This window comes from Nilaparvata lugens, chromosome 8, assembly GCF_014356525.2.
Source record: "Nilaparvata lugens isolate BPH chromosome 8, ASM1435652v1, whole genome shotgun sequence".
Classification (NCBI taxonomy): Eukaryota; Metazoa; Arthropoda; class Insecta; order Hemiptera; family Delphacidae; genus Nilaparvata; species Nilaparvata lugens.
Genome location: NC_052511.1, coordinates 12,422,491 through 12,449,922, shown reverse-complemented (window position 1 = coordinate 12,449,922; position 27,432 = coordinate 12,422,491). Strand labels below are relative to the sequence as shown.

At 33.7% G+C, this 27,432-nt stretch overlaps 1 protein-coding gene across 2 annotated transcripts; it reads right to left on the bottom strand.

The window, feature by feature from the left end:
* Positions 1-1,649: 1,649 nt before the first annotated feature.
* Positions 1,650-19,923, bottom strand: LOC120352628 (trigger factor-like). Of its 2 annotated transcripts, none has more exons than XM_039433963.1 (3): positions 19,768-19,923; positions 5,403-5,782; positions 1,650-2,048 (listed from the first exon to the last, which is right to left on the bottom strand). In XM_039433963.1, exons 2-3 carry the CDS (start codon positions 5,773-5,775, stop codon positions 2,044-2,046), a joined length of 378 nt encoding a protein of 125 aa, XP_039289897.1. In that variant the 5' UTR covers positions 5,776-5,782; positions 19,768-19,923; the 3' UTR covers positions 1,650-2,043. The 2 variants fall into 2 exon arrangements, with proteins under 2 accessions (XP_039289897.1, XP_039289898.1); XM_039433964.1 differs by having other exon boundaries at positions 19,671-19,862.
* Positions 19,924-27,432: the final 7,509 nt, after the last annotated feature.

Here is a 27,432-nt window from a genome sequence, read left to right as displayed (position 1 = left end):
CAAAACAGTTTTACTGCCCAGCTACAACTGTGCCAAATTTATTTCCATGTGACGAGCCTGGTGAAATTTGTTCTCAAATCTCTAGGAAAATCAATATCTGAAGAATAACTTACTACCGTCTCCTTATAATCTTCGAAGCCTATTTTTTAGTTTCATTTTAGAAAGTGCATGTATGATACAAGTTGTGCTATCACGTATATCGTGTTATCTCTCATTGAGAGTACGGTACTAAATGTAACATTTATATGTTCTAGATCATGCAGTGAAGGAAAACACACAGGATGGGTAGGTTCTTGGGTCTTGATGTTTCAGTCAATCGCTTAGCTATTCATGAGCTTATCATTCAAATGGATATTTCGAAATTTAAACTTTGAAATAATTGTTTCAAGTTCCAATGATTCACTTGTTCTCATTTTAGAGAGTAAATTTTACCTCTTTTTTCATTTCTCGTTTTTTACCTGTTCATTGAATAAACGATACATGTTCATAAATGAACGATACTATTCGATACATGATTCGCTTATATCAGAGTCATTAATTCCTGTCTTTATTGTAAAAAAATGCAAGAAGTTTTTCCCATGAATTAAAATGAATAGAATCGTCATGAATTTTAAAGATTCGCTATGAAGAAATATGGGTCTGGATTATGTTCATAGTATCATGATTCAATGAAACAAAAATTTCTCACGAATGGAAGAATTTGAGGAAAAATTATTCAATTTCAAATTATTCATAAATGAGAATCAGCCATACTTCAGAAGAGAGAGAGAGACAATTTCTAAATCTTAATAAGTTTTCAATTTCTCCTCTTTTCAATACTGTAGGCTATTGTACTCTTAATCACATTACTTTTGTATTCCAATTACATTACAATTGAAGAATGTAAATTGTTTTTACTGAGGAAATTTATATATTTGTGGGAGGGGGGGCTAGACTTGAATTTCAAGATTGAATCGATAGTTTTCAAACTCTCTGATGTGGATTCAAATTCATCGAAATCGATCATCAGATTCTTCTGAAACAGTTCGAATCAAGCCCATCAGTTTTCTTTTTTTGAATGCTACAAAAGTCCAAAGAGTACAAGAATTTGGAAGATGACAACCAACCATGATCATGCTTCACATTTACATGCTAGTGTATTATACATTGACAGAGATCGAAGGATTTGACTTAAACATTAGTTCAAACACACAAAAACATTCAATTTAAACTTATTTTTCAGATTGAAGGACACAAAATTATTCAAAAAACAAGATAATCAACATTTATCAGACTCCTGATTTTCCTCCTCCACCTTTTTCTAAGCAAAGCTAGAACTATTTTATTTGAATTATTCATTCTCAAAATGAGAAATGCAGTTTGGTGGTGAATCATCTCTAAGATTGTGCAAAAATGCAATAGGGTTGTCCCTCTACTATAATTTGGATAGATAACATTATTGATCAGAATTTTGTAGATTTGATAGTTTTTGTGAACATTGTGAATCATTTGAATATTTGATTGGACATAACTTTGTTTCTATGGATGAGGTCATATATACGGGTTTTCTTGAAGAAAAAACATAGTAACGTTTTGTATCATTTTCCGTGCTAAAGACTGAAACATCAAGACCCTTCAATGAGGTGTCAATAATATTTTCAAACACGGCATTATAAATCACATCGCATTTTATTCAAAATAAATAATAAAAATAAATTACATTCACATCTTAAATTATCACTTACACTTGGCATTCAACAAATAAATAGATAAATTAATAGAATCGACTGAGTTCACAATGTATCTGTGTGCGTCATAAAAGTCATTAGTTGCATAAATTATTACATTACAGTACATAGCTAAGTTTGATTTTCAGTTTCGCTTTACAGTACCACAACAATTTTAATGTAATTGCTATTTGAAAATATTATTGAGGCACGTCATGAATAATAGTGTTAAATATTGGTCTTTGGTAAAATCTCGCTCCTCAAGAAAGGATGAGTAGAGGACATCGAACGGCTTAGAGTGTTTTTGAGACATTTGTGGCGGAGGCGTCTCTCCTCTTCAAACTAAAAGCAAAACAAGAATTGTACGTTGAAACAGCCAGTATTTACAGGGCGTCATTTAACTAAGTGCAGGCATTTCAGTTTTCCAGGTTAGAAATTGATAACTGAACTTCAACCAGAAACTACATGGAAGGGTTCTTTCTATTAAAATTCAATTCTGTAATGTGTCATCACTTGATGGGTTATCTTATGAACCGAAATTTGGGAATGCATGGAAGAAATTCTCATTCAAAGCTCTAAATTGATGTCTATGGAAGCACACACCATGAATACTGGTGTTTTGGAATACTGAGAGTCAATTTGCACTAGGACGATTAACTAAATCGTTACTCGATTGGGCAAAGATTCGATTTCAAGATTGTTGAGGAACAATATTTAATTAACTGACACTATTACACTGTTACACTATTAGTTTGTAAATATGTTTTTTTATGAATAAACAAATTTGAATTTGAAAAGACTGAATTATCAAGGAATATTAGTAACAAAGAAAGTATAGCTTCGGTAAAATGTTTCCTTAGAAATAAAGGGACACATACATTACCATGAACATTTTCAATTTTCAATTCCTAACTCATGAGGTGTTACTGAAGTATTCTTCCCTATCTATCCTAAGTATAACTTCCTAGCTGTTAGCTCTACTTGCTTACTCACAGAAGCCATCCTATCGAACTTATAGGTTTTATAATGGGTTTTGAATTCAAGAATTAAAGTACAGTAAATCTAAACACTTTTGGATATTGACAACTATTCCTCTAGTATTGTATTACTCTTGAAAATGATACATTCACAGGCAAGAATTTCCCATGGAATGAAGTTCAATCATCAATTCCTGAACTGGAGGTTAGTAATTGAGGAATATGAAGTGAAATAATTGTAGGAAATGAAATGACAGAGGCAATGAAGTTGAGAATTTTCATGATGAGGTCCTATTGAAGAATAAACATACATTCACCATCTTAAATGTTCGGAAGCATTTTGACTGACAGTGAGAAGAGCATATCTTTGTGAAAATATATTTAGCTGAAATACTCAAAAGAAGATGAAAAGATATCAAGATATATACAACAAAACCTCACATTTACACTTATATTGTGTTCATATCATGCAGTACAATATTGTGATAGAATGTAAATCATTTTTTCTGATTCTACTGTAAAGGAAGTAACACAACTTTGGAAGGATGTCAAATTTACAGATGGGAATTATAAATTATATTTAATAATAATGATGATGATGTCAAATTTATTAATATTTTCCGACTAATTTCAATTTTTTTCTTGAATTTTCTGCTTGGTCAATCGTTGTGAGATGTAATGGATGATTCATGAATTGTTAATAGTTGTTTCCCAGATCGGAAAACATGTTTAATTAGTTTGAATTTCATTGAATTAGTGTTAGTTGAACCAAAAATTCATCTCAATTCACCTTTACTTGGCTTAGACTTGGTTGGATCTTCTCGCAGAGTCCCAACTAGTCCCACAATTCGTTTAACTGGCCAGAGAGATGCTGGCTTTACTCCTGCAGTAAGTTTTACTTTTTCAACTATATTCTCACCTAAACGGGAAATTTTTTTTGTTTATAATCACATCAAATCCTTTATTCACTTGTTATTTGTTTTTAGAAATTATTTACTTTGCTCCGCATTATTGTAAAATATTGTTCCTCTTTCATTAATTATTATGCATGCTTTTGTATTTCCAAGAAACAAATGTCAGAGACAGATTTTGTTATTTCTGAAAAACAAATTGTCCTCCCTACTACCTCTGGTGTATCACAAATAATAGATGATGATTTTAATGAGAGTATTTGATTATTCCAATATTTCCCAGTTATAATTCATTTATAATATGGTTTCTCGTCAAGGATTTCAATTATACTCTTCTTTATTCATGAATTCATTAGTATAAATCGTTCAGATTCAAATACTATTGTGGGTTATTCATCGGAAAATTAATTCGTGGCATCTAGAGAAGGAAGAAAGACAAAGAGCTCCCAGTTTTAGTCAGAAGTTATGTAAGAAACTATTGAAGAACACAGCTCGAGATAATCGAGATAAATAAATAATGAACAATTTTAATCATGCATCTACTAATAATCAACTTTGTTAGTAGAGACAAATAGCATGCAAATACACAAAAGCTGCAAGAGAATATTTTTGTTGGAAAAAAAATGTTGACAAAATAAATAGTTGCACAAGAGATATCGCAATTCAACAACAACAGAAACAATGAAATAACTACAAAATGAATGAATGTGTAAAAGATGAAAAAAGATTATTATCCAATAAAATTCCTTCACGGCCGAGCCCAGACTATAAGTTTTTACCGGTCCACTTTGATTGGTAAAATATTCGGTTGGCGAAGGAATCCTTGCTTCCTAGATTCGCTGATGGTCTTTATCACCGTACCGGTAAAAGCAAGTGATCTGAGCTCGGCCTAAGCTATATTTAAAAAGCAAACTTGATAGTAATATAAAGATAAGGATGACACCTTTAAAATGTGCCGAACTAGTGAAGAAAACTGAAAGCCTAGGTACGACTTGACAGGACAGCTGCATTCAAATTACGGTATGTTTAAAAGGAATAATAGTATGGAATCTTTATGGTGGATGGGACTGGGATCTTTGATTGATGGCAAATGATTCTCTAATATTTATAAATTTGTGTAAATAGTGAGATGTTCATAACAAGTTTTGATAGAAGCCTACAGCCTACAGTAGGCCATGTGAAGGCCATGTGAAGCCTCTTCACCCATAAGAACGTCCCCAATTCTTGACACATTTTAAAACTCTCCAAACTTTAATTACCTACGCGCTTCAAAAATTCAAAAGTACTTTTTAGCTGATGAAAATATCGTTACTTGTGATATACTTAGCAAGAAGTCTACACCAAAATATGTATAGTTGTGAATATTTCGGGAATCCCAATTCCCTTTCCAGTTCCCTAGCTTCAAAGTATCAACCATAATGCAACTTATTACCTCAAAGCCTTAGGAGCCGTACATTTTTTATATGATACTCATTATTTTTCCGTATCATTTTTTTAGATCCAAAGTATTTAGTAACCTCGTAAACTTGTAATCTTACAATTTCTTTGTCATATTACAATTTTTTATCTTAAAGCCACAGTGGCCGTACATAATTCAAATAATTCTTTTGGCACTGAGTATTTTTCCAAATCATTTTGCTAGATTTGAAATATCTTGTAATGTTCATGTCATCTTGCAACTTGTTGCCTCAAAGCTACAGTGGGCCTACATTTCTGGAGTTGCAATAATTGGTTTGGCACTGAGTATTTTGGTCGCACTTATCGACTAACTTAATGGCTAGCTCATGACTCGCCAATAGCGACCGTACCTCCTAGGATATCGTCAAAGAACCTTTCGAAGTAGTCCTCATCATCATCGTCATCATCGTCATCGTCGCTGGCCGTGCCGTCATCGTCATCATCGTCATCATCATCGTCATCCTCGGTGATGTCCAGGTCGACATCATCGTCATCATCATCATCATCGTCGTCGTCATCGTCGTCTTCTGAGGAGCTGGCGGGTGCGGGGGCGGCAGGGGCGGCTACAGCCGCTCCCGCGTCGGGGCTGGCGGCGGCGACTACCGCCTGACGGCCGCTCGCTGCATCTGCGCTCTCTGGCGAACTGTCTGGCGAACTGATCGGCGAACTGGTCACGCCAACCGCGATCACCACCAGACACAGCAGCACCCAACGCGGCGTCATTCCTCTCCTGAAACACGCAAAATACAACATACTTTATTTTATTTATTCAATGATCAAAAACACAAATCATTAAAATGATCCAAAAAGTAGGTTATGTTCCATTCACTTTTGAATTTGAGTCCATTTTTCAGTGTGAACACTTAAAAACAAGACATTTGGGATTTGTAATAGCGACTGCACCTAGGAGACATTCAAACAAATTTAGATTGGAAATAGAATCGAGTGATTACTAATTGAAATATACAAAAACATCCACAAATTCCAATTTGAAAATGATCGATGATTCAATGATTTTAATCATTTGCATTTGATTATTTCGTGTATATTTTGATTTAATTTTTTGTGTGTTTTGGAAAAAAATTTTATTTAAATAATTGATTGATGATCATTGATTGATTAAAAATTATATAATTTTCTATAATGTCCTGAGAGACCTCAGAGTTTTCTGGGGAAATTGGAAATAGAAAATTAAATAGAGATGGATGATCTCTGGGGCCTTCACAAGCTTTCTAGAAAAGTAGTTTTTCTGGGGAATTGGAAGTAGAAAATTAAATAGAGATTAATTAGGAAGATCTCTGGGGCCTTCATACACTGTGATGAAAATCAGTAGTATTGTATCAAACATCTTATAGAGCATACTAGAGCAGTAGGCCTATACATAAGAGTTAGTATAGAGCAGTGTATCCTACATTGGAATATAGGAAACAGCAATATTGTCACTTGGAAATTTGTCTGAAAACGAGATTGAACTATTGTTTCAATTGAATTAACATTTAAATCTCTCGAAAGAATCATTATATCATTTTCATAATCGGTGAGAACATTTGTGGTGGGGAGTGTGGTAAGAATATGTAAATAGCTTACTGTTTAAGAGGACAACAAACTTGAATTTGAACTCTGATTCTAATGCAACGAGAGGGGATAAACTGAACAGTGAGAGGGGGAGATTTCTTATAAAGAATAGGACGTGTTAAATGTAAACTATTGATTTTTATGAATCTATGAATTTCAAATTTTGGGTTCCACCCTTCAATCATGATATTAAGTGAAAAAAATCGTTGGTGCTTCTCAACAAACTATTGGAGCTATCAACGATTGATACATTTATCCATTTTTGAGATGAGAGAGTACAGTAGAATAAACGAGCGGGTTGATTGGATATAAATGCGAAATTGAGCAAATTGTACTTTGAATTAAATCAATTTCATGGTCACTGTCTAGAACAAGACTGATTAAACTGAACGTTATTTGTAGTAAACTATAGAATGAGTCAAGCACTGAGTGGACGATAATGAGAGAGAGTGGTCGTTGACCACATTTTTGAGGTACAGTCATTTGGCTCTCCAAACCTAGAGCTGGAACAATGCAGTCTAACAATATCATATTATGGAGCTTTATAGCACTCTAGTGGATGGAAGTAGTGTCATTCTAACCAGATAGTGTATAATGTAATTTATCATTAATGTGTTTTACATTCTATACTCTCTGGCTGTAACAAACTATATTAAACTTCATGAATTTTTGTGAGATAATTAATTGCAGTGAAAGAAATAAGTATTTTATTCTGGTACATCAGTAAATATCAAGCAAGGAAACTTTCTTTAAAAATCTGGTGTGGTACACTCACACAACTCTCCTTGCTCATTGATCTATAAGCCTCATTAACGAGGATAATTTAGGGAATAACATTATGCCGATTGGCGGCTGAATAATTAAAACTACGATTATACTATTGTTATTGTGTTCAGAGTACATTTTCCTTTGTTTGAATTATGAAATTTGAAGATTTTTTAGAAGTTGTCAAAACAGCTGTTCTTCAAATAAAATATCGACATGATTGTGCTCTTTTGAATAAACTGCTCTACCCACCTACCTCACGCACGAGAAGAAGGTTACAAAGTAAATTTCTCAAGGATGGAGTGGACCCCCTGTTAATTTCTCAGGGAGAAGACTCATGCCAGTTAATAGAGCTGATATATAACTATACAGGGTATGAATTTGAAAAAAATCGGTCAAGTCATTTTCGAGAAAATCGTGATAGAAATTTAACAAAATTCATTCTTCTCAGGAATATTACAGAGCTCCTGCAATTTTCCCAGAAATGAGACTCATGTCAATTGATAGGGCTTATAAATAGCTATCTAGGGTATAAATTTGAAGAAAATCGTTAGAGCCGTTTTCGAGAAAACCGTGAAAAACATGGTTTTTCAGCCATTATCCGCCATTTTGAATTGAATTTTATTGAATTTCTTATTATCGGATCCTCATGGTATAAGGACCTTAAGTTTGAAATTTCAAGTCAATCGTTTAATTAGGGATGGAGTTATCGTGTTCACAGACACACACACACACACCACACACACACACCACACACACACACACACACACACACACACACACACACACACACACACACACACACACACACACCACACACACACACAAATACACACACACACACACACACACACACACAGACCAACACCCAAAAATAATGTTTTTGGATTCAGGGGACCTTGAAACGTATAGAAAACATGAAATTAGGGTACCTTAAATTTTTTTGGAAAGCAATAGGCCTACTTCCCTTACCTATGGTAATAGTGCAAGGAAAGTAAAAATCATGGAATTAATAAATTAGTTAAATTGAACTTCATTCTATGTAATATATTCATACATATAACATAAGTAATAGCTACTGTTGATACATAATTATATTGATAGTGGATGAAAACAAGAGATAAAGACGTAGGTTTGAGAAAGATCCATTCAAAAATCTACCTATTTCTAGCTACAAGCACTGAATACTTGTTATGATTCACAATAATAGAAGAGTATGATCTCGGATGAAAACCTTCCATGAAATTTTCATCATCAGTTGCGATTGAATCTTACTCGGAAACCTGTTCATAGAAGGCTACACAACATGCTATTTAAAAAATCCAAACTTCTCTGCCAGCTCAACCATCTCTAAAAATATTATGAGCAGCTTCTGAAAAGAACCCAAAAGTGTAAGCAAGAGTTTCTGAAACTGGCGTTCTCGTAATTTATTCATTATTCTCGTCTTTAGTGACCGTTGCTTCTCGCTTTAAACCGAAACAACCTTCTATGAAAGCAGCTTGGACGTTTAAATTATGAAGTAAGGCTTACACGTTATGATCAAAAATTTCGGCAAGACTTCAGAAACCTTATATACAGCATCTTTGCATTTACTTTCAGAATACTTTATTTGCTATCGTACTGGGAAATCTAGGAAATTTACTCATTTGAGCCTATCAGAACTTATTCCTTCCTGATAAATGCTCTCTATACATACAGAAAATGGAATATAATCTATACATGCTCTAATTCTCCACAAAAATGGAGAACTTATATGCATCTTCTTTCCAGAACACATACGTTTAGCCTATTGTATCAGGTAAATTGCCGGTTTTCATAATGAATTATTTCTATGCCAAAGAATCTTATCCATTCATCTCACTATTGGTGCAAGCATAGCTCATAGGATTATTGTAAGAAAGAAAACAGTAGATTGAAACAAATCAGATGATCATTTTATACTAACAATCTTGATAATATCTACAATGACCCCATTCCCATTCATCGCACACAATTTATTGTGTGTCTTCATCGTAACATTTTTTTCTAAAGGAATAGAATTGTCAAGTTATCAATGTCTGAATCGTTATTGACCTAAATATGTTTCAAAGTGACAATTAACAAAAATGATTTGATGAATGTAGACAAAATCCCGCTTGAAAGTTAGTCACAAGTCAAGACAGAGTATGTATTAATGAAGATCATGCAAGTCTTTTCTTTATTATTCATGATTGAGAATAGTTTAGTGACTCTAGCTGTATAACGTTCTCTTCACAAAGAGAACATACTCTGCAAATGCAAATATTAAGAACTTTTTGACAATAATACAAAGTGCCGTATGTCTCTATGCAGTAAGACCTCGATTATAAGATCATCATCCTATCCATTTCAATACTATTGAAATAATGCCAGTCTATTCCGATGACTTCATCAAATAACTCATCAACTAACTACTTGGATTACTTTTTGTTTCACTTCTCTCAAGCACTATCATCACCGAATAATACTTCAACAATCGAACATTCTTAGCTGTTTTTGACAACCATTCTAGTAACATACTATATTTTTTGTAGTTTCTTCATGAAATCTTCTACTTATATATTTTATTTTCTATAATATTAAAAGTTCTTTCTATAAGAATCACAGAATGAATTATGATATTGCAAAACAAAAATGTTTCCATGTAATATTTTCAATCCCAATCTTTGATTCTCTCAAATTTGACCATAATTTTCCTCTCTATGATAACTATTATTTTATGAGATACACGTTAATGATTTTATGGTATAAAAAATATTATTAGATTAGCTATCGATTACCTATATCATATTGCAGTTGTCATGAAATTGGCCCATATCTATAATATAATAAAGGAAAGAATTGGCTTATATACGTACGGGATAGGAAGTTCACGAATCATCACGTCTGAACTATTGAACTGATTAACTTGAAATTTTGCATATTGATTCTCAATTTACCGAGGATGGCTATAGGACTATTTTTAAATTGCTCAAGATAGGTAAAGTTTTCAGTTTCATATTTCAATTATACCCTCACGAAGCACGGGTTACCTGCTAGTTGATACATATTTTAGAACCTTTCTATTGATGGAAAATGTGTGAGATTTGACGTAAAGTAAGATATTGGTTTCTAGTTAATGATTGGAAAATGAGAGGCTCTAGCCGCGCTTGACTTTGAATTTGAAACCGAGCGTATCGGATACAGTAAGTTGATTGAAAGCACACAATCTCGTCCGATAGAATACTGAAAATGTAGGTCTCCTCTACAAATATGTAGGTTCGTTGGTTCGACGTCGTAACAGAGCTTTCTTTAACCGGTTTACATGGATGCCGTTGCTTTATCCGGTTCCGTAAATCTCCATATAATTACCAGGTAAACATTGAACTTGGCCCCGCTTCGATTCTCGTTACTTTATCTAGTAGTCTCAGCTCGGCCCAGCTTCCTTCCTACGCTAAGTGCTTCTACTTGGTTGGGTACAGTGGGATGCGAAGCACCGGTGAAGAGGAAGAACGAAGAAGAATAGGTGGAAATGAATGAGGAAAGGAGAAGGGAAAACAGAAGGTGAATTGGAAGAGGGAGAAAGTGAGAAAGAGAGAAAGGAGAATGTGGAAGAGAAGAAGGCAGAGAAAAAGATTCAGAAAATAGAGTGGGACGAAAAGAGCAGCATAAAAATAAGAAGGAGGGGTAACAATTACAAAGAATAAGGGAGAAGAAGAAGAGGGAGTTGAAAATAATTGAGGAGTGAAAAAAGGGTAGGTGAAGAGGATGAGGGGAGTAGAATTAGAGGTGTGAGAGAAGTAGAGGAGTAGAGTAGGAGAGAAAGGAGAGAAGAGGGAGTGAATATGAATGAAAAGTGAAATGACGAAAGTAAAGGAAGAATAATTCGGGTGAAATGATGCGAAAGGCAATTGAGAAGAAGAATGAGAAGGAAAAGCAAGTAAGAAAATGACTTCCAGGTGGTACGGAAACCACCTAAAGCTGTGAGTCCTCTTATCTGTCATCATCATCCTTTTCATTACTCAAGCGAAGCCAGGAACCTATTTGGGCATCATCCTCAGCAATAGAAAAGAAGGAATGGAGAAAAAAGAATAGTAGGTGAACAAAAAAATACAACATTATGAAGAAAGACGATATGAGTAAAATTATCAAAAAGAAGGTGGAGACAAAAAGTAGAAGTAGTAGACCTAGCAATGCATGAAAGTTGAATGGGTTGAAGTATTCAGCCTCAGAGAGAGAGAAACGAAGTGGAGAAATGGAGAATGATGGCTTAGATAATGGAAGGAAAAGTAGATGAAATGGGTGGAGAGGGGAAAGAGATCATGCACCCTGTTGAAATGATATTTTTTGTGAAAAAAATAATATTTTCCTCCACCTACTGTCCAAAGTACTCACTTTACTCCCTGGAACATAATACTAACTTTTTCGCTCTCGGTACTAAAAAACGGAAAACTCCCTAGGGAGGAAAAGTAGCTCCATTTAAGACATAGGAAGCATCTCTATTTTAAAAACTTACATTGGAAATAGGTTAGAAGGTCTAAGCTCAGATGAGGAAGCATAATAGAGTAGTCATTGAGCCAACTAAATTAAATACCTCAACCAGAAATTTGATTAACATATGAAATATATTTTATGCTAAAATTACCTATTACATACTTCATATTAGTATACTAAAAAAATTAGAAATATTTTTTGATATTCCATGTTATTCAAAATACCAGCCAACAAATATTTGCCATCAACTAATCAAATTTGGAGCGCGAACCATTGTTGTCACAACTTTTCCTGACAGATAGCGTATAGCGCTGTCGGCGTTGAATTGTGACTACTTCCAGCTGTTTACTTTTTAGGTTATGTTGTAACACATTGTTACTGATCAAGTAAGTTTTTAAAATTATTTTATTTGCAGTTTTTATAAAAATGTAGGTGGAGGAAAAATGTTGTGTATATCACGAGTGAAAAATGCTTTTTCTCCCTCAGGGAAATTGTTTCCCTGATCAATCTTTCCCTTCAGTGGAGAAAAATGGCATTTTTAACTCTAGATATACAAATAGCTATTTAATCATTTCCGTGAGAATTGAGTAGAAGGTGAAAATAATTATGTACAAGGAAGGTAAAATCAATCTACACAAGATGTGGTGGAAAAGTGAAGAAAGGAAGAACTGGAAGAAAAACAGGAAGGCAGAAAAAGAAATGAATAACCAATAAAGAGAAGAAGAAGTATAAAAAGTCTGCAGAGAATAGAATGGAGAAAACTGAGAGAAGCATAAAGCGGAGGGAGGGAAGATGAGAAGAAAAAGTGGATAAGATATGAAGGAAAGGAAACTAAAACTAGTTGGAACGGAGAAACAGATAATAAGTAATGAAGGAGAAGTAACAAGAGGATACTGAAGGAATATGCAGGAAAGGGATAAGTAAAAAACGAAAAATATATAAAAATATTTTCATTTTTGTATTCAATTTATTGAAACTAGAAAAAGGAAAGAAAAGAAGTGAACACAGGAAAAGAACAAGAAGAAACATTCGAAAGCAGAAGGAGATGGCAGAGGAGAGGAGGAAAAAGTAAGACAAAAGATGATAAGGAGGAAAGTGCTAACACGGAGACTACCGTAAGGGACATACTGGGCCAACTTTCTTTGTAGAAACTTGACCAACAACGAGATAGAAACTTGTATCCGTTGGCTTCAAAACAGAGGCAACATCGCACACACCTCTTTCTTCCTTCAAACTGGTTCATCAACCAGTTAGTGACAATCAAATATGGCACGCGGTCACTGGCGACTATTATCACTGCAAATCATGCAAATTATCCGGTTTTCATGCGTGGTCACTCAATTTCTGGAACCTGAATGTCTCATTCCAAAAACTGGAGGTTCCTCATTTTTGTGTTAGAAGAAGCTGTTTCGAAGTTCATCTTCCGGAATCAATTATTACTTCCTTGAAGAACATCAATACTCAAGAGTTGTAGCTATTATGAAAACCGTGACAGCTTTCAACCCGGATTGAACCTGGCCCACCTTGGCCTTGGAAAGGTCCCAGTTTTCATTGTTGAAGTGAAAGTATCAGGCATTCCATTCACGAACTAGTCCAGTAGTAAAACAAATCGACCGAACATTTTCCATGGGTGGAGAATCTTGAGCTATTAAATGATAATGGGATGGCAATACTTTACTTATAGGAAACCGTAATACTTTCACTCGCATTTATTACTTCTCAATGAGAATTCGAATGATTGATGATCTTTGGATTTGTGGATTTCTTTGTTAAAATTAGTGGAAACATGGTGATGTGAGAAAAATAAATAGCTCTTAATCTTTGTCTTTATCAGGAGAGAGGCTCTTGCCCAATGACGTAGGTTCAATGGCATAATATATGGAGAACAATTATTTTAAACTTAAAGATCACATGGGGCCGGTAGAAAAATAAAATGTCTAGTTTTTCAACCCATCGATTTTTTTGGAAAACAATTTTTGTCTAAGTAGTCTAATAGGAGTAATCATCTTTCAAAATCAAATTCAATTAGGTTCATTGAATAAATCAATTGACATTTTTCAATTGGATTTCATATTTGAAATTGAAGTAAATTTGTTAATTTACCATGTAAATTTGAATTTAGAAGTCGATAATATCATTGAAAGATTGAAAGATTGTAAGTATATAGAAATAAACCAGTCTAAATTTGAGATTAGAGATGATAACTCGAATTTGCGACAGACAGTTACAATTCTCATAAAATTTTGGGAGAAATATGAGCTATACACAGTGGAGATGTACGAGGAATAGTACATTATTGAAGAAAATCCAGAACACACTATTTATCTAATTAGTAAATACCTCAGTATGTGCATTATACGAGCTTACATCAAGTGATCATTCACCACATTAATTGAACCAACACTCATATAATTGTCTGGTTCAATTTCTACAAAAGTGGAGCTGTAAGCACAAAGCAACATTGAAGCCTACATCAGAAATGTTCCCGTTAACGAACAAACTTCGACGGTCGAACCACTTAATTTGCGTTCCGTTGGCACAAAGTTTCGTGCCCAACAAATAACTTTGTGAAGACTTTCTCAGTCTTCACAAACACTACTGACAAATGCGATTCTATCTATGGTTTCTCCAAGAACTTCTTGCAGTATTCAACGTGATCTACCATGAGAGGAAAGTGAAGAATCTGAAAAACTGTTACAATGCTCTTACGTCGGAAGTCTATGGAATTTAATACAAACAGAATCTTATATTGTTCAAAAAGGTTTCTCATCCATGTGCATGACATTGAAAAAAATATATAATATATATTTTGTTATATTATAACATACCAAAGTCGTTTCAACCCTCACTATTTGTATCAAAATACATAACCCTCCCTCACTCTATACTACTACTAATTCGAAGACACAACTATTATTGTGATGATACAAAAACCTAATCAGCTAGAAACTCAATATTCATAAACGGGATGAAAATATTTGATATTATGACACGATTTAATTTCCTCCCTGCTCAGTAAATTGAAGTTTATTGAATTTGCCATCACAGACGTTTCACGCAATTTTTATCTTCCTTCTTCCACTGGAGAATGAGTTGTAATAAACGCACAGTGTTCTCATTTTTCATTTTTCCTGTGTTGGTGTACCGTGTAAAGTCGTTTCTATCAAGAAAATGTATCCATTATATCATGAGATGATATCAATTGAATGATTCCGATACCTTCAATGAATTATTTTGATTCATTTTGACGGAGAAATCCTATTCGATTAGTAACTTTAACAAAACAACGATCTCGAACTCAAAACTCAATGATTTAGTTCTCATTCAATTTTAATTTTCTAAGTGAATTGAATGTATTGCTTTATCAAATGGGAGGTACCCCAATTCTAAATCAATTTTATTGCTTATAAGTTGTATGAGAACAAACGTTATTGAAGAATCAAAGTAGTCTCATATGCTGATGAATCTAAATAACATTAAATACATTAGTAATCGATAACAAACTTCTACTAGTGTTACAAAGAAAGTTATCGACAATGAGTTTTTGATAGGAGTGAGAAGTCAACTCTGATTAAGATTGACCATCGAGAGAAAGGAAATAAAAAGAATTGTTCTCCTTTTTAAATAAGTAAAGCACTAACTTTCTTACATCAAGTAGAACTCTTTTAAGAACTCCCCGTGACCTTCCTTTGAGGAGCGTGAACTAACTTCTGTTTGAAGGGGAAGTTTCCTTGGAATTCAATGAGAGACTCTTCAATTATTATCATTGGTATAAGACTCACTGGGAAGAGAAATAAAGTCGCTAATTAAAGTTGATCATTAGAGACAGTCTTGTCTTGAAGAAGGTATCATTAAATCCAGGTTGATTCTGAACTAACAAAACAACATAAAACGTCTGGTTTGAGCCCAAAAACTTTGAAAATCAAAACATTTTTTGGTTTTCATTTAATTCTTGATGGAAGTTATGGTTTTAACATAAGATATGAGACGAGTCGCAGTTCAACAACACAGATTTCTAAAACCTTAGGGCCTTTGCCATATTATCTTCACAACTGATAGATACATTGAAACTACCGAAATTATGATCAATTCAAAAGTTTCGATGAATGAGATTTTTCTTTGTAGAGTCTTGTACAGTAGAGTACCATCGAGATTCGAGATGTATCCGAGTAATATTTTTAAAGATAACAATTTATTGACGTAACTTATAAAAGATCGGATATTAAAATTTTTATTCTGACTTCGAAATTAAATATTATACATAACAGTTCACTGTCGACATTGTATTCACCTACAGTAGTTCTCATAGCTAATAAATATTAGAAGTGAAAACAATTATTCCTCATGAAAGCTTAATGCCAGGTCATTAAACTTGAACTTGACTCTCTCACAATAAAAATGTGTAGGTTTCTGGAGAGATTACATTAATACATTTTTAGAATAACTTAAATACTGCAGTATATGCCATGAAGAATCCCATAATAGATGTTTTGCATGTCCCATTGATTTGTACTTTAAAATTTTCTATATTTCTCATTTCAGCATGATTGTTATTTTAGTTTCCTTCGTGAGACAGTGCCGTGCTGTCACATGAAAGATCATTGAATATCCCACTCTTCAAATCGTTCGAGCATTTTCAAACACAATTGCCAACACACTGTACTTTGACAACCATTTGAGCATCCACGTACCAGTACACGTAATTAGTGAAAATTCCTTCCACAGCGTATTTGTTGTTGAATTCCCACACTTGTCAATGTTTCAACTACACTCAACAACTCAACCAGCTTCACTCTCAGCTCATTTCAATGACAATGATTCAAATTTCCAGTTCTTATCCTGGGAAGTATTTCGATAATTGTTTACACTCTTCCAAACAAAATCAGTCCAGCCTTGCCAGTTTTTTTAAAACTCCAAATATGATGATGATGATAATATCCTCGCAATAAGGAGTTGAATCTCAATAGTAGCAGTAAAACTCCACTTCGAATGCACAAAAGGAACCCAATTGCTGAACTGTGGTGGAAAAACAATATTATTGACTGAGATTCAGTTTCTATAAAAAACTTTTATAGAAACTGGGAGTTCTAAATAAACTTTATCTAGTAAATGAATCTATTGAACTATCGTACCCCTCCCAAAATTTATCAATTAGCTTTTATTGAAACATTATCACTTTGCAGGAGATTACTGAACAAGGAGAATTGATAGATATGGATAAGAATATAAGATAAGATATGGTTCAAGGAGGTGGATGAGGGAAAAATCATGAGAGGAGAATGGGAAAATAGAGAAGTAACAAAGTTGAATATATGAACGTTTGTGAGAAAGGATTTGGAAAGTTGAAGAACTAAGGAATAGAGGAGTAAATAGTAGAAGTTGAGGAGTTGCTGAGTAAAGAAGAAGAAGAAGGAAAAGAAGAGGAAGAAAAATGAGAGGATGGAGAAAGAAAGTTGTGAAGAAAAGGTGTGGATGAAGGATCCGGTACGAAGAAGCCGGAATCTGGTGGGAGCGTCGATTGCTGAATAATATAGGTCATGTTGAGGAACATAAATTCCCAATGTTCACTATCATGTTTCATCCGAGAATTCTCTCGAGCGTGTGATGTCCATATAACTTACAATATTGAATATTGAAGGTGCAACAAACTAATGGTCTTTCCTGACTTTGAAAAGATAGGAAAGTCAGGGTATAGGTCTACTACCTTTTTACCATAACATCACAAAATGAGAGTATTGAAGAGAATAAGAGGATGATTACTGATGATTTTGAAAACTTGAAAAAAAAGCATAGAAGATTGAAAACAACTAATAATTTTATTCATAAAGGGGTGGAACTTCAAGTAACTCTAAGTTGATTGGTTAGGTCAGGTTCATCTACGGTGTAAGATGGTGATATTCTTCAGCAAAGGATATTCTTCACCTAAATAAATTATACTAAATAAATAATGCTTGATCATGTATCGTTGTGAATATCGTTGTATGTTTGCTACATTTCAGAAGCACAACACTGTAGCTTCTTGAGCTGAGCAGCATTCGTGATTACCTACAACAGCACTCAAGAGTTCAATCTTAAAATACCACTCGATTCCTGTTTGCAGGTATCCCATCAACATTTTTCTACTACTACCTCATCCCTGTACAAACTTTTCATTAGAAATATTCACTAAATCCTTCGTCCTGTACTAAACTTTCACTTGATTCTACTGCAAACAACAAATGTTATTGTGGGGAAAAGCTGGGAAACTCTTGAGAGACCCTTGATCGGTTATTAAATCACAAAGAAACATAGATTCAATAGCTATTAAATCACCAAGGTATTAATCAAAAGACACTGAAAAACTATTGAGTTATTACACTTTCTGATTGATTCATGAATTATTTTACAGTTGGAACATTGTGAGGCTACAGTTATTGAAGGAGAAGCTATTGATATGTTGACCAGATTATACGTCTTCCTTTTTCAGGATGAGCAGGTTTTGTTAAGCAGGACATGAGTGGCTTGGACGTGCTCTCAAATCAAAAAGAATTTCTGTGTCATAAGTTCAAGGACATCAACGTTAACGGTGCTTGAATTCGGGGATTTATGTAGGGAAGAATATAACAATAATAATTGTCCAACCCCCTTATCATTCTTTTATCACTTCAAGAAATGAACTTCATGATCAATATATTTGTCTTATTCTTCATGAAACTATAAATCAATATCAAGAATATCCAACTGTTTCTTTATTTAGATACTTTCGAAACTGCTCTGTATTGGCTTATTAGCCTTTTTCCAAGAAATAAATATCCTATTGGAATTCGTGGGACTCCAAAAATTGTAGAAGATTTATCTTATCAATGCATTTTTTCAACTGGATAAAAATCTTTCTCATATTCTTAGTTTATCAAAATATTATCATCTGTACATTTATGTCAACCTAGATGGAAATAATTATATGTTTTAGCATTTATTACGTTTTTGTAGAGACCTTTTTTATAATCACGCCTTCTAGTAGTTAAAAAACTAATTATTTTTAAAGCGTTTAAGCGATCCTCCCTCTAAATATAAATTTCCCTAGCGGTGCAAGCTATGTTACATAAAGTAAATTATCCAATCATTTTTTATTGAACCTTGGAAAATATTATTGTTGGGTTTCAAACAGAAATTGCAATTATAGATGGGTCTGTGTGATTGTTGTTGAAGTATGATTATAGTTTGATTTTCAGCTCTCAGAGTATCAATACTGTTTTTGCATGGAAATTCATTGATTACCTTTTACCATACTATTTATTGTGTCTTATTTGACATGAATCAATCTGCTCGATCTCTTTATCCATTTGATTGTAGATTTGGAAAATGAGTATATTTTGAAACTATAATAATTTTTTTTCAATTGAACGTTTAATTGTTTTGTTAGGATAATGCGTGGTTTTGCCTGTTCCCTTTGTAGCCCATTGACAGTAGGAAATTTCATATGTAGCTCTTCTAAATTTCATTTTCATAATGAATAATTAAGAAATTTGTCAAGGTATGATGATATTTCATCGAGTTTTATCCATCAAAACTATTTTAAAAAAGCGCGAGTAATTTTTGGAAATTAGAAAAAATAGTAATAAATAAGTAAGTTGTTGGATGTTAAAAAATTGATAATTTTATCTTGTGTTTATCAGAATAAACCAAGGTTGTATTTTATCCTCACAAACTTTTTTCCCGTATGAAACACATTCAACACTTATATATTGTCACTTGTTCAATTCTTGTATTTTTCTTTTAAAGATATTGAAAAGTTTTTATCCGTTTACCTATTGTGATTAGCTGTGAGTTGACACGCGGAAGCTGCACTAGACAAGGAGTAACAATCGCCACCAAATGAGTTGTAAAAACAGTTGAAGAACTAACCTTTTTTATTACTAGTGAACGAACGATGTGATAGAAGACACTCCTGAACACGGCACAAGAGGTTCTTGTTCCTTTCAGCACTGGATGTAAAGTGTACTAAGATTCAAAGTGGGGAGAACCGAATATATAGGAGACCGGCGACCTGCGCAGAAACTAGATGCGCGGTAACACCTCCCCCCTCTCATCGCCTATCAACCAGCCCATCGCCACTCGAAAGGGTACTTACCCTTTCGAAAATTTTTCGAAATTTTCCGACGTCAATTATTGCAGTCCACAATCATCCGGCGAGTGATAATATGAAAAGTGAAAATCACCAACCGAGGACGTACGCCGTATCTTTTCTTCCTGGCCTTCTTCTCGTGAAAGTGGAGAAAAAGTGGTTCACTAAGTTGGAGGTGGGTAGACCAAACTCTTTCCTCGTGTATTATCGTGAGATGTCTATGTGTCATACAATCATAACAAGTTGGTTTCCCGAATTGAGTCTTTGATCAGAATGATTCTTCAGAGATGATGATTCAGTATCGTGAGATGTCCATGTGTCATACAATGATAACAAGTTGGTTTCCCGAATTAAGTTTTTGATCAGAATGATTATTCGGAAATGATTCAGAATGATCGATTGGCAAACACAGCTTTGATATAGTAAAGTTTCTCGGCAACAGAATAACTCACTATATCCAGTTAGTAAGGACTTATTTACGAGTCTCTCCCTGTGTTAAAAGCTTGAAGTACTCTAGTAAAGTACCATGGAATAGTTCATGGAACAATAAGAAATCAATAGAAAAGAGAGAAACATGAAGGAAAAAGGATTCAAGGAAAACAGAGTATCTTCTTTATAAATAAAAATTGATTCTTGCTTTACATTGAAAAATGAAAGAGGAGGAATGGAGAGAGGAATTCAATAAATTAGAACTCCAAGTTTGAGGAAGTTAATTTTAACACGAATCAGTTTGTAAATTTTGTGTAAAGAGAAACAAGTTCGATGATCAAATGCGTGTTCCCTTCTGGCTTCCAGGTATACTAGATTCCAATAATTTATCAAATAATTCATCAGCTGATGAATTAGATAGCTTTTGAGACAAAAACAGGATTGTAGTACTTGGGTGACAGTTTTGACCTCTATTAGTGAAGGCCTTAAACAATTATCAATCTATATTTCTTGGTATGAATCATGTAAGATGTGCATGATATATTGAAAAAATTTAGAGAATCATTTATGGATGAGAGTTGATTAGTAAATATTCCTTCTTAACACAAGAAACAATCGATCCTATATAATCTAACAAATATTGAAATTAATGAATAAGAAAACTTCTTAGACAAAACTCAGGATAGTACTTGGCTGATGCAAAGAATTTTTCCAGAAAAAGTAATCCTTCAAGATCAATTTAACCAATCCTTCTCAGTGAAATCAATTTGAGGCTATCAACCGATTTAAGGAGGAATCGATCAATGCCTGGTGAAGTCGAATTCAATCCTATACTGGAATGCTATTTTAAGACGTTGAAACAGTGATGATCCAGTTCTACTTTGTCTGAAATGAACATGGGAGGAGATGAACCGATTGAATGATCAACATGAACTAGTCCATAATGGAAACAATCTCCTTTCCACCGTTATATTTTCATGAGAAAGAACACAAACAATAGAATCTCACACGCAATACAGCGCCAATTGAAACAGCCAATAGATTAATATCATATCATTCCAGGAAAATGAACAATAGTAGGATATTCTTGAATTGTTGCTTTTATTGAGTGTTTTTTCTCTGAAGATTTATTCTCGTGCAGTTTATTTAAGTAAGTATTTCATTGTATGAGAAGAAGATGTTGATAATAAATTATTGTCATAGCGAAAGTTAGCCTAGTACCAGCGAGTATAGTAGTAGTCCAGTCAATATAGACAAAAAAAGGGAATGTGCTTGCAATTTATATTATTTATAATTCTGATTTTTTGATATATCATTTGAATACATGAGAGAAATCCAGATCGCAAATTTCCTTGTTCTAGATTCAGAGTGGCCCAAAAACCTCGTAATTTTCGGTTCATTTTCCAGTTTTCAGCTATTTCTGCCAAATCCAGTAATCGGACAGGAAATTTTCCTCTTGCCTTCTTCTTAGATTATAAAATTGTGAATGAAATAAGATCTTTCGGAACTCTCTAATGATTTTTCAAAAATGAGTAAAATTTAAAGGAAAAATCAATTCTGATGAATTTTAGTTTTTGATCAACAATATCTTCCGATTATCACCATTTAGATGTATAATTCAAAATCCCTTTGGGCGTACTTTTGTGCTCTACAATCTGAGACACTTATAATTTTTGACACAATTCCCGAATCGTACTAAATGTCATTCTTCTCGGCTCGTTAAGGCGGTCCAAAATCATGCATCATATGTCAAATTCGGCCAAAAAATGAAAAGTTTATTGCTGAGTGTACTTAAGCACATATTACAACACCCAAAAAGTGGCCAATTTCTATATTGAAAGCTGCATATCTTGTGAAATACTTCTGATAAAATTCCCAAATCAAGTAGGATGTGAAACTTTTCCCTCTCCAAAAAATAATACTGTCGATTCCAATATCAATCGAAAGTTACAGAAGATTTTAAAATGGCGATATCAGTTTTTACATTTTTCCGTGATTTTACTGTTGATCAAGAGTTTCTAAAACGAGTCTGATACATCATAGATTGATTCCAAATTGTAGATAAATTCATCCTCTACGAGCTCAGTTGCCTAAAATCCATACTAATCACTTTTTCCTATCATAGAACTGCCAGAATTTCTAATATGAGAAAAATATCTACAACTTCCGGATTTTTTTCAACAACCAAATCTCACTTTACGAGCATATTTTTTTCATAAATCGTTTGAGCAAATGGAGGAGAATATTCTATTATACATTTCAAGATCAAGTAATGATGTTTATAATAAGGGATTACCGAGATACATAGCTTTGGCCATTTGTTGTGTTTGGGAATATGGGCTTAAGTACACTCAACAATAAATTTTTCATTTTTCGGCCAAATGTGACTTATGATGCATGATTTTGGACCGCCTTGACGAGCCGAGAAGAATCAAGTGTTGAATACTCAACCTCAGTATTGTGTGAAAAGTTATGTGTTGAAATTTTGATCCTTGACGTGTCCTTAAGCGCGTCTCTCCACTAGGAAATACTGAAATGTAGTGCATCTAACGGGTGATTCTCATAGAACATAATCTTATGAACTTATATTATTGTGCGGAATATCAATGTGAGGACAATAAAGATGGTGACCATGGTTGAAGCTAAAAATTAGGTGTTTTTCACAATACAAGGAGCATTTTTTGTCAGGTGTACCTCAAATCTATATTATATAGAGTGCAAACCTGATCTCAGATTGTAGAGCACAAAAATACGCCAGAGGTATTTTGAATTATAAATCTAAATGGTAACAATCGGAAGATATTGTTAATCAAAAACTAAAATTCATCAAAATTGATTTTTCCTTCAAATTGCACTCATTTTTGAAAAATCATAACTCAGTACTCATTGGAGATAGTAAGTTCCGAATGATCTCATTTTATTCAGATATTTATAATTGAAAAAAATGTGTGAAAAATCTGGAAAATTACGAGGTTTTTGTGCCACTCTGTATTTAGCACAAGGAAATTTTGCATGAAGAAATTGATTCTGAACTTTTCTCATTTATCCAAAACATATATTAAAAAATCAGAACTACAATATAAATTGCAAGCACCAATGTAAATATAGTGACTGGACTGTAGAATGTAGTATTACATTCTATACACTCTGGGTAATACTTTTTATATTGAAATTCATGATTGAAAATACTATATTTACTAATACTATTTTCCAAGTAGTGGAATACATGAACTATAGTTGCTCACATGAAATGGGGGAACATTTTCTTAAAATTTAGTTTTAATGTCATGTCAGACACTGAGTAGAGTAATAATTGAGAAGTTGATCAATTCGAAATTGTTGCTTAAATATAAAGCTTCCCGTATTATGTTTTCGTAGGTACATGATGTGACTAGATTTTCAATATACATTATAAGAGATTTGGAAAGCTCAGTTACTTGAAAATGAGATGGTTTTGTAATGTTGGGGAACGGGAAATTGAACATACACCCCTCTCGCTAGTCAGCCAGCCAGTTGATAAAATAGAACAATGGCAAGATTCTCCGACAATTCGGGAACACGTCAATCATTCCAAACTCAGAGTGAGATGTCTCGTTATAGTATCGATCCACAAAGTTGAACCAATGAGTTCGAATCGGTTTAATTCAAGTGCAATTGTATTGGTGATGAAGATGATGATGTTTAGCCACGAAGAATTTGTGAATACAGTTTGATAATTGATTTCCCTTAACTTCTAATTCATTAACTACGTTTAGTTATTATGATTTATGACTTATTTATAGATGAATAGAGGGAGATTTCCAATTTCTATTGATAGGATTTCTCAAGTTTTCATTTAATTTTCCTATTCCTTCCAATTGTACCATAGGCTCCATAGGCTTCTTAGCTCTCCTGATTCTCTGTTGATCTGGTTCTTCATTATTTCTCTGTCTCTGTTTTTCCCTCCTCACCTTGTCTCTCTTCCAATTAAAAGCAACAAGTTAGTAGGCACTTTGTATTTGTATACTTCCAGGATCCATTCATGTACCATCATTGTATATAAATTATTTACACTCATTGTATGTACTTCATATACACTTATTGTATATATCATTTATGTAGACTTATTGTATCCGTTACATGAGGAACAGTGAAAGCTTATTCTATTAGATCGCTATCAATAATGAATGACTGATGGAACTACAAAGCATCCAAACTGTACAGTAGGAGGCAACCTGGCACGTGTTTCGACTGTCAATGCTGCCGCTACTGTCTCACTGTTTCTAGAACACGTAAGTAAGTACACTGGATTCATCGTAATAAGTTCAAGCTGGATTCAAGTAATAAGTCGTGAAGAAATATAAAACTTGAGACTTACCTGAGATTAACCTCACACCAGTCTACGATAAGTAGGTTTTAACGTGCAGAATGACGGCTCAACCTCAACAAGGCCTTTGTAAGTTACACAAGTCAAAAATAAAGAGAGAAAAAAGTTCAGGTACATTGTTTGATATAAATGTCGGTTTGTTGCTTAAAATAACAACTAAACTTGTCGAGAAATTATGACGTGTATCAGTATAGTCTTATCAGTGGATTAGACATTTTCCAGAGAGTAAATTTTCACAGATTTCAGCAGAATGTAACTTCCCAATATTTTCTATGGTGTCATCTTTGATTCTTAATATTCCTCATTCTTTGAGAGAGAGTTCCTATGCAGACATACACAATTTGTATGAATTTTCCTAGATCTTCATCACTGAGGAATGTAAAACATAAAAATGTAAAGTTCCAAAGAGACTTGATTATGATTAGAGAGATAATGATTTATTCAATGGTGAACAATAAGCAGAAGAGGAAAAATTGAGGTTCTCGAAAACGTAAGATGTTTCTCATCATCCAACCGTTGTAAATCAAGGATCATATCATAAGACTACCATGAATTTTTTTATTTCTTCTCTGTGTTTGAAGTGAGAAACAAACTTGCAGTAGCTCCTCATTATCCAGAATCAAGAAAGATAAATGAGTCATTTTTTCAATTACCAGCAAAAATGATCAAGGATATTCTTCACGTTTGAAGAGTTAATACCGCATTGAGTCATCAGTACTTGTTCAACAATCTCCTTGTAGATTCATCATCTATTCTACTTTAAAAAGCTTAAAGTATTTCATTCAAAAATATCTTTCAGATTCACCATCAAATTACCAGAAACGATGATTTCATAAACTAAGATTCATTTCATATAGGTACTATACCAATCAAAATTATTGGAGATCCTCAGTAGGTATAATAAGAGGATTCTGGGGCCACCAGCAATGAGCAGCCTAATTTAACCTAACCTAACCTAACCTCCCCCAAACCTAGTCTCAGTCATTTTGTCTGGCTCCACCAGCAATGAGCAGCCTAATTTAACCTAACCTAACCTCCCCCAAACCTAGTCTCAGTCATTTTGTCTGGCTCCACCAGCAATGAGCAGCCTAATTTAACCTAACCTAACCTCCCCCAAACCTAGTCTCAGTCATTTTGTCTGGCTCCACCAGCAATGAGCAGCCTAATTTAACCTAACCTAACCTCCCCCAAACCTAGTCTCAGTCATTTTGTCTGGGCCCACCAGCAATGAGTAGCCTAACCTAACCTAACCTAACCTAACCTCCCCCAAACCTAGTCTCAGTCATTTTGTCTCTCACCATGACTCCTTCCCCAATCAATAGGAGAGCAGGAAGCCTCCCACCATGATTTTCTACCCAAAACAGGCGATGACAGGTGTGCTAAGAACAGGTGCAGCTGCTCTTACCAAAACCATAAAAAAATTTCCTATTTAAAATTCCCCTATTAAAAATTTTTTTTATTCCCCATACTAAATTCTGGTATTTGATATTCTTAAGGTGGGTACTTTAAGTTTTAAGTTTTATTGAGATTCTTAGAATATTTTTTTTTTTTTTTTAACTTTAATTCTTGTATCCAATTGGTAATGTGGATATTCCATTCTCTAATACTATTCTCTTATCATCTTTGGAACAAAGAGCTTTTTTATTTATATATCCACTGTATAGACATGATGCTCTTTAGATCTGATGCAGGTATTATAGAAAAATAATAATTTATTATGTTATTTCTGCATTCAGTTTCAATTTACTACCTATCAATTATGTAGAAATTTTTGAGGATCCATCAAACAAAAAATAATATTAGTTTCTCACAAAAGTGCTATATTAAGAGTGGTGAGACATATTTCTGCAAGTCAACCACAGTTTTCTCTACCATATCCAAAGTTGTTGACCTAGATGAGTTGGGCCTTATAGCAACAGGTAACTTTATACCACAAGTCTTAAGAAAATGAGCAAAAATTTTTGCTCATTTTCTTAAGACTTGTGGTATAAAGTTACCTGTTGCTATAAGGCCCAACTCATCTAGGTCAACAACTTTGGATATGGTAGAGAAAACTGTGGTTGACTTGCAGAAATATGTCTCACCACTCTTAATATAGCACTTTTGTGAGAAACTAATATTATTTTTTGTTTGATGGATCCTCAAAAATTTCTACATAATTGATAGGTAGTAAATTGAAACTGAATGCAGAAATAACATAATAAATTATTATTTTTCTATAATACCTGCATCAGATCTAAAGAGCATCATGTCTATACAGTGGATATATAAATAAAAAAGCTCTTTGTTCCAAAGATGATAAGAGAATAGTATTAGAGAATGGAATATCCACATTACCAATTGGATACAAGAATTAAAGTTAAAAAAAAAAAAAAAATATTCTAAGAATCTCAATAAAACTTAAAACTTAAAGTACCCACCTTAAGAATATCAAATACCAGAATTTAGTATGGGGAATAAAAAAATTTTTAATAGGGGAATTTTAAATAGGAAATTTTTTTATGGTTTTGGTAAGAGCAGCTGCACCTGTTCTTAGCACACCTGTCATCGCCTGTTTTTGGGTAGAAAATCATGGTGGGAGGCTTCCTGCTCTCCTATTGATTGGGGAAGGAGTCATGGTGAGAGACAAAATGACTGAGACTAGGTTTGG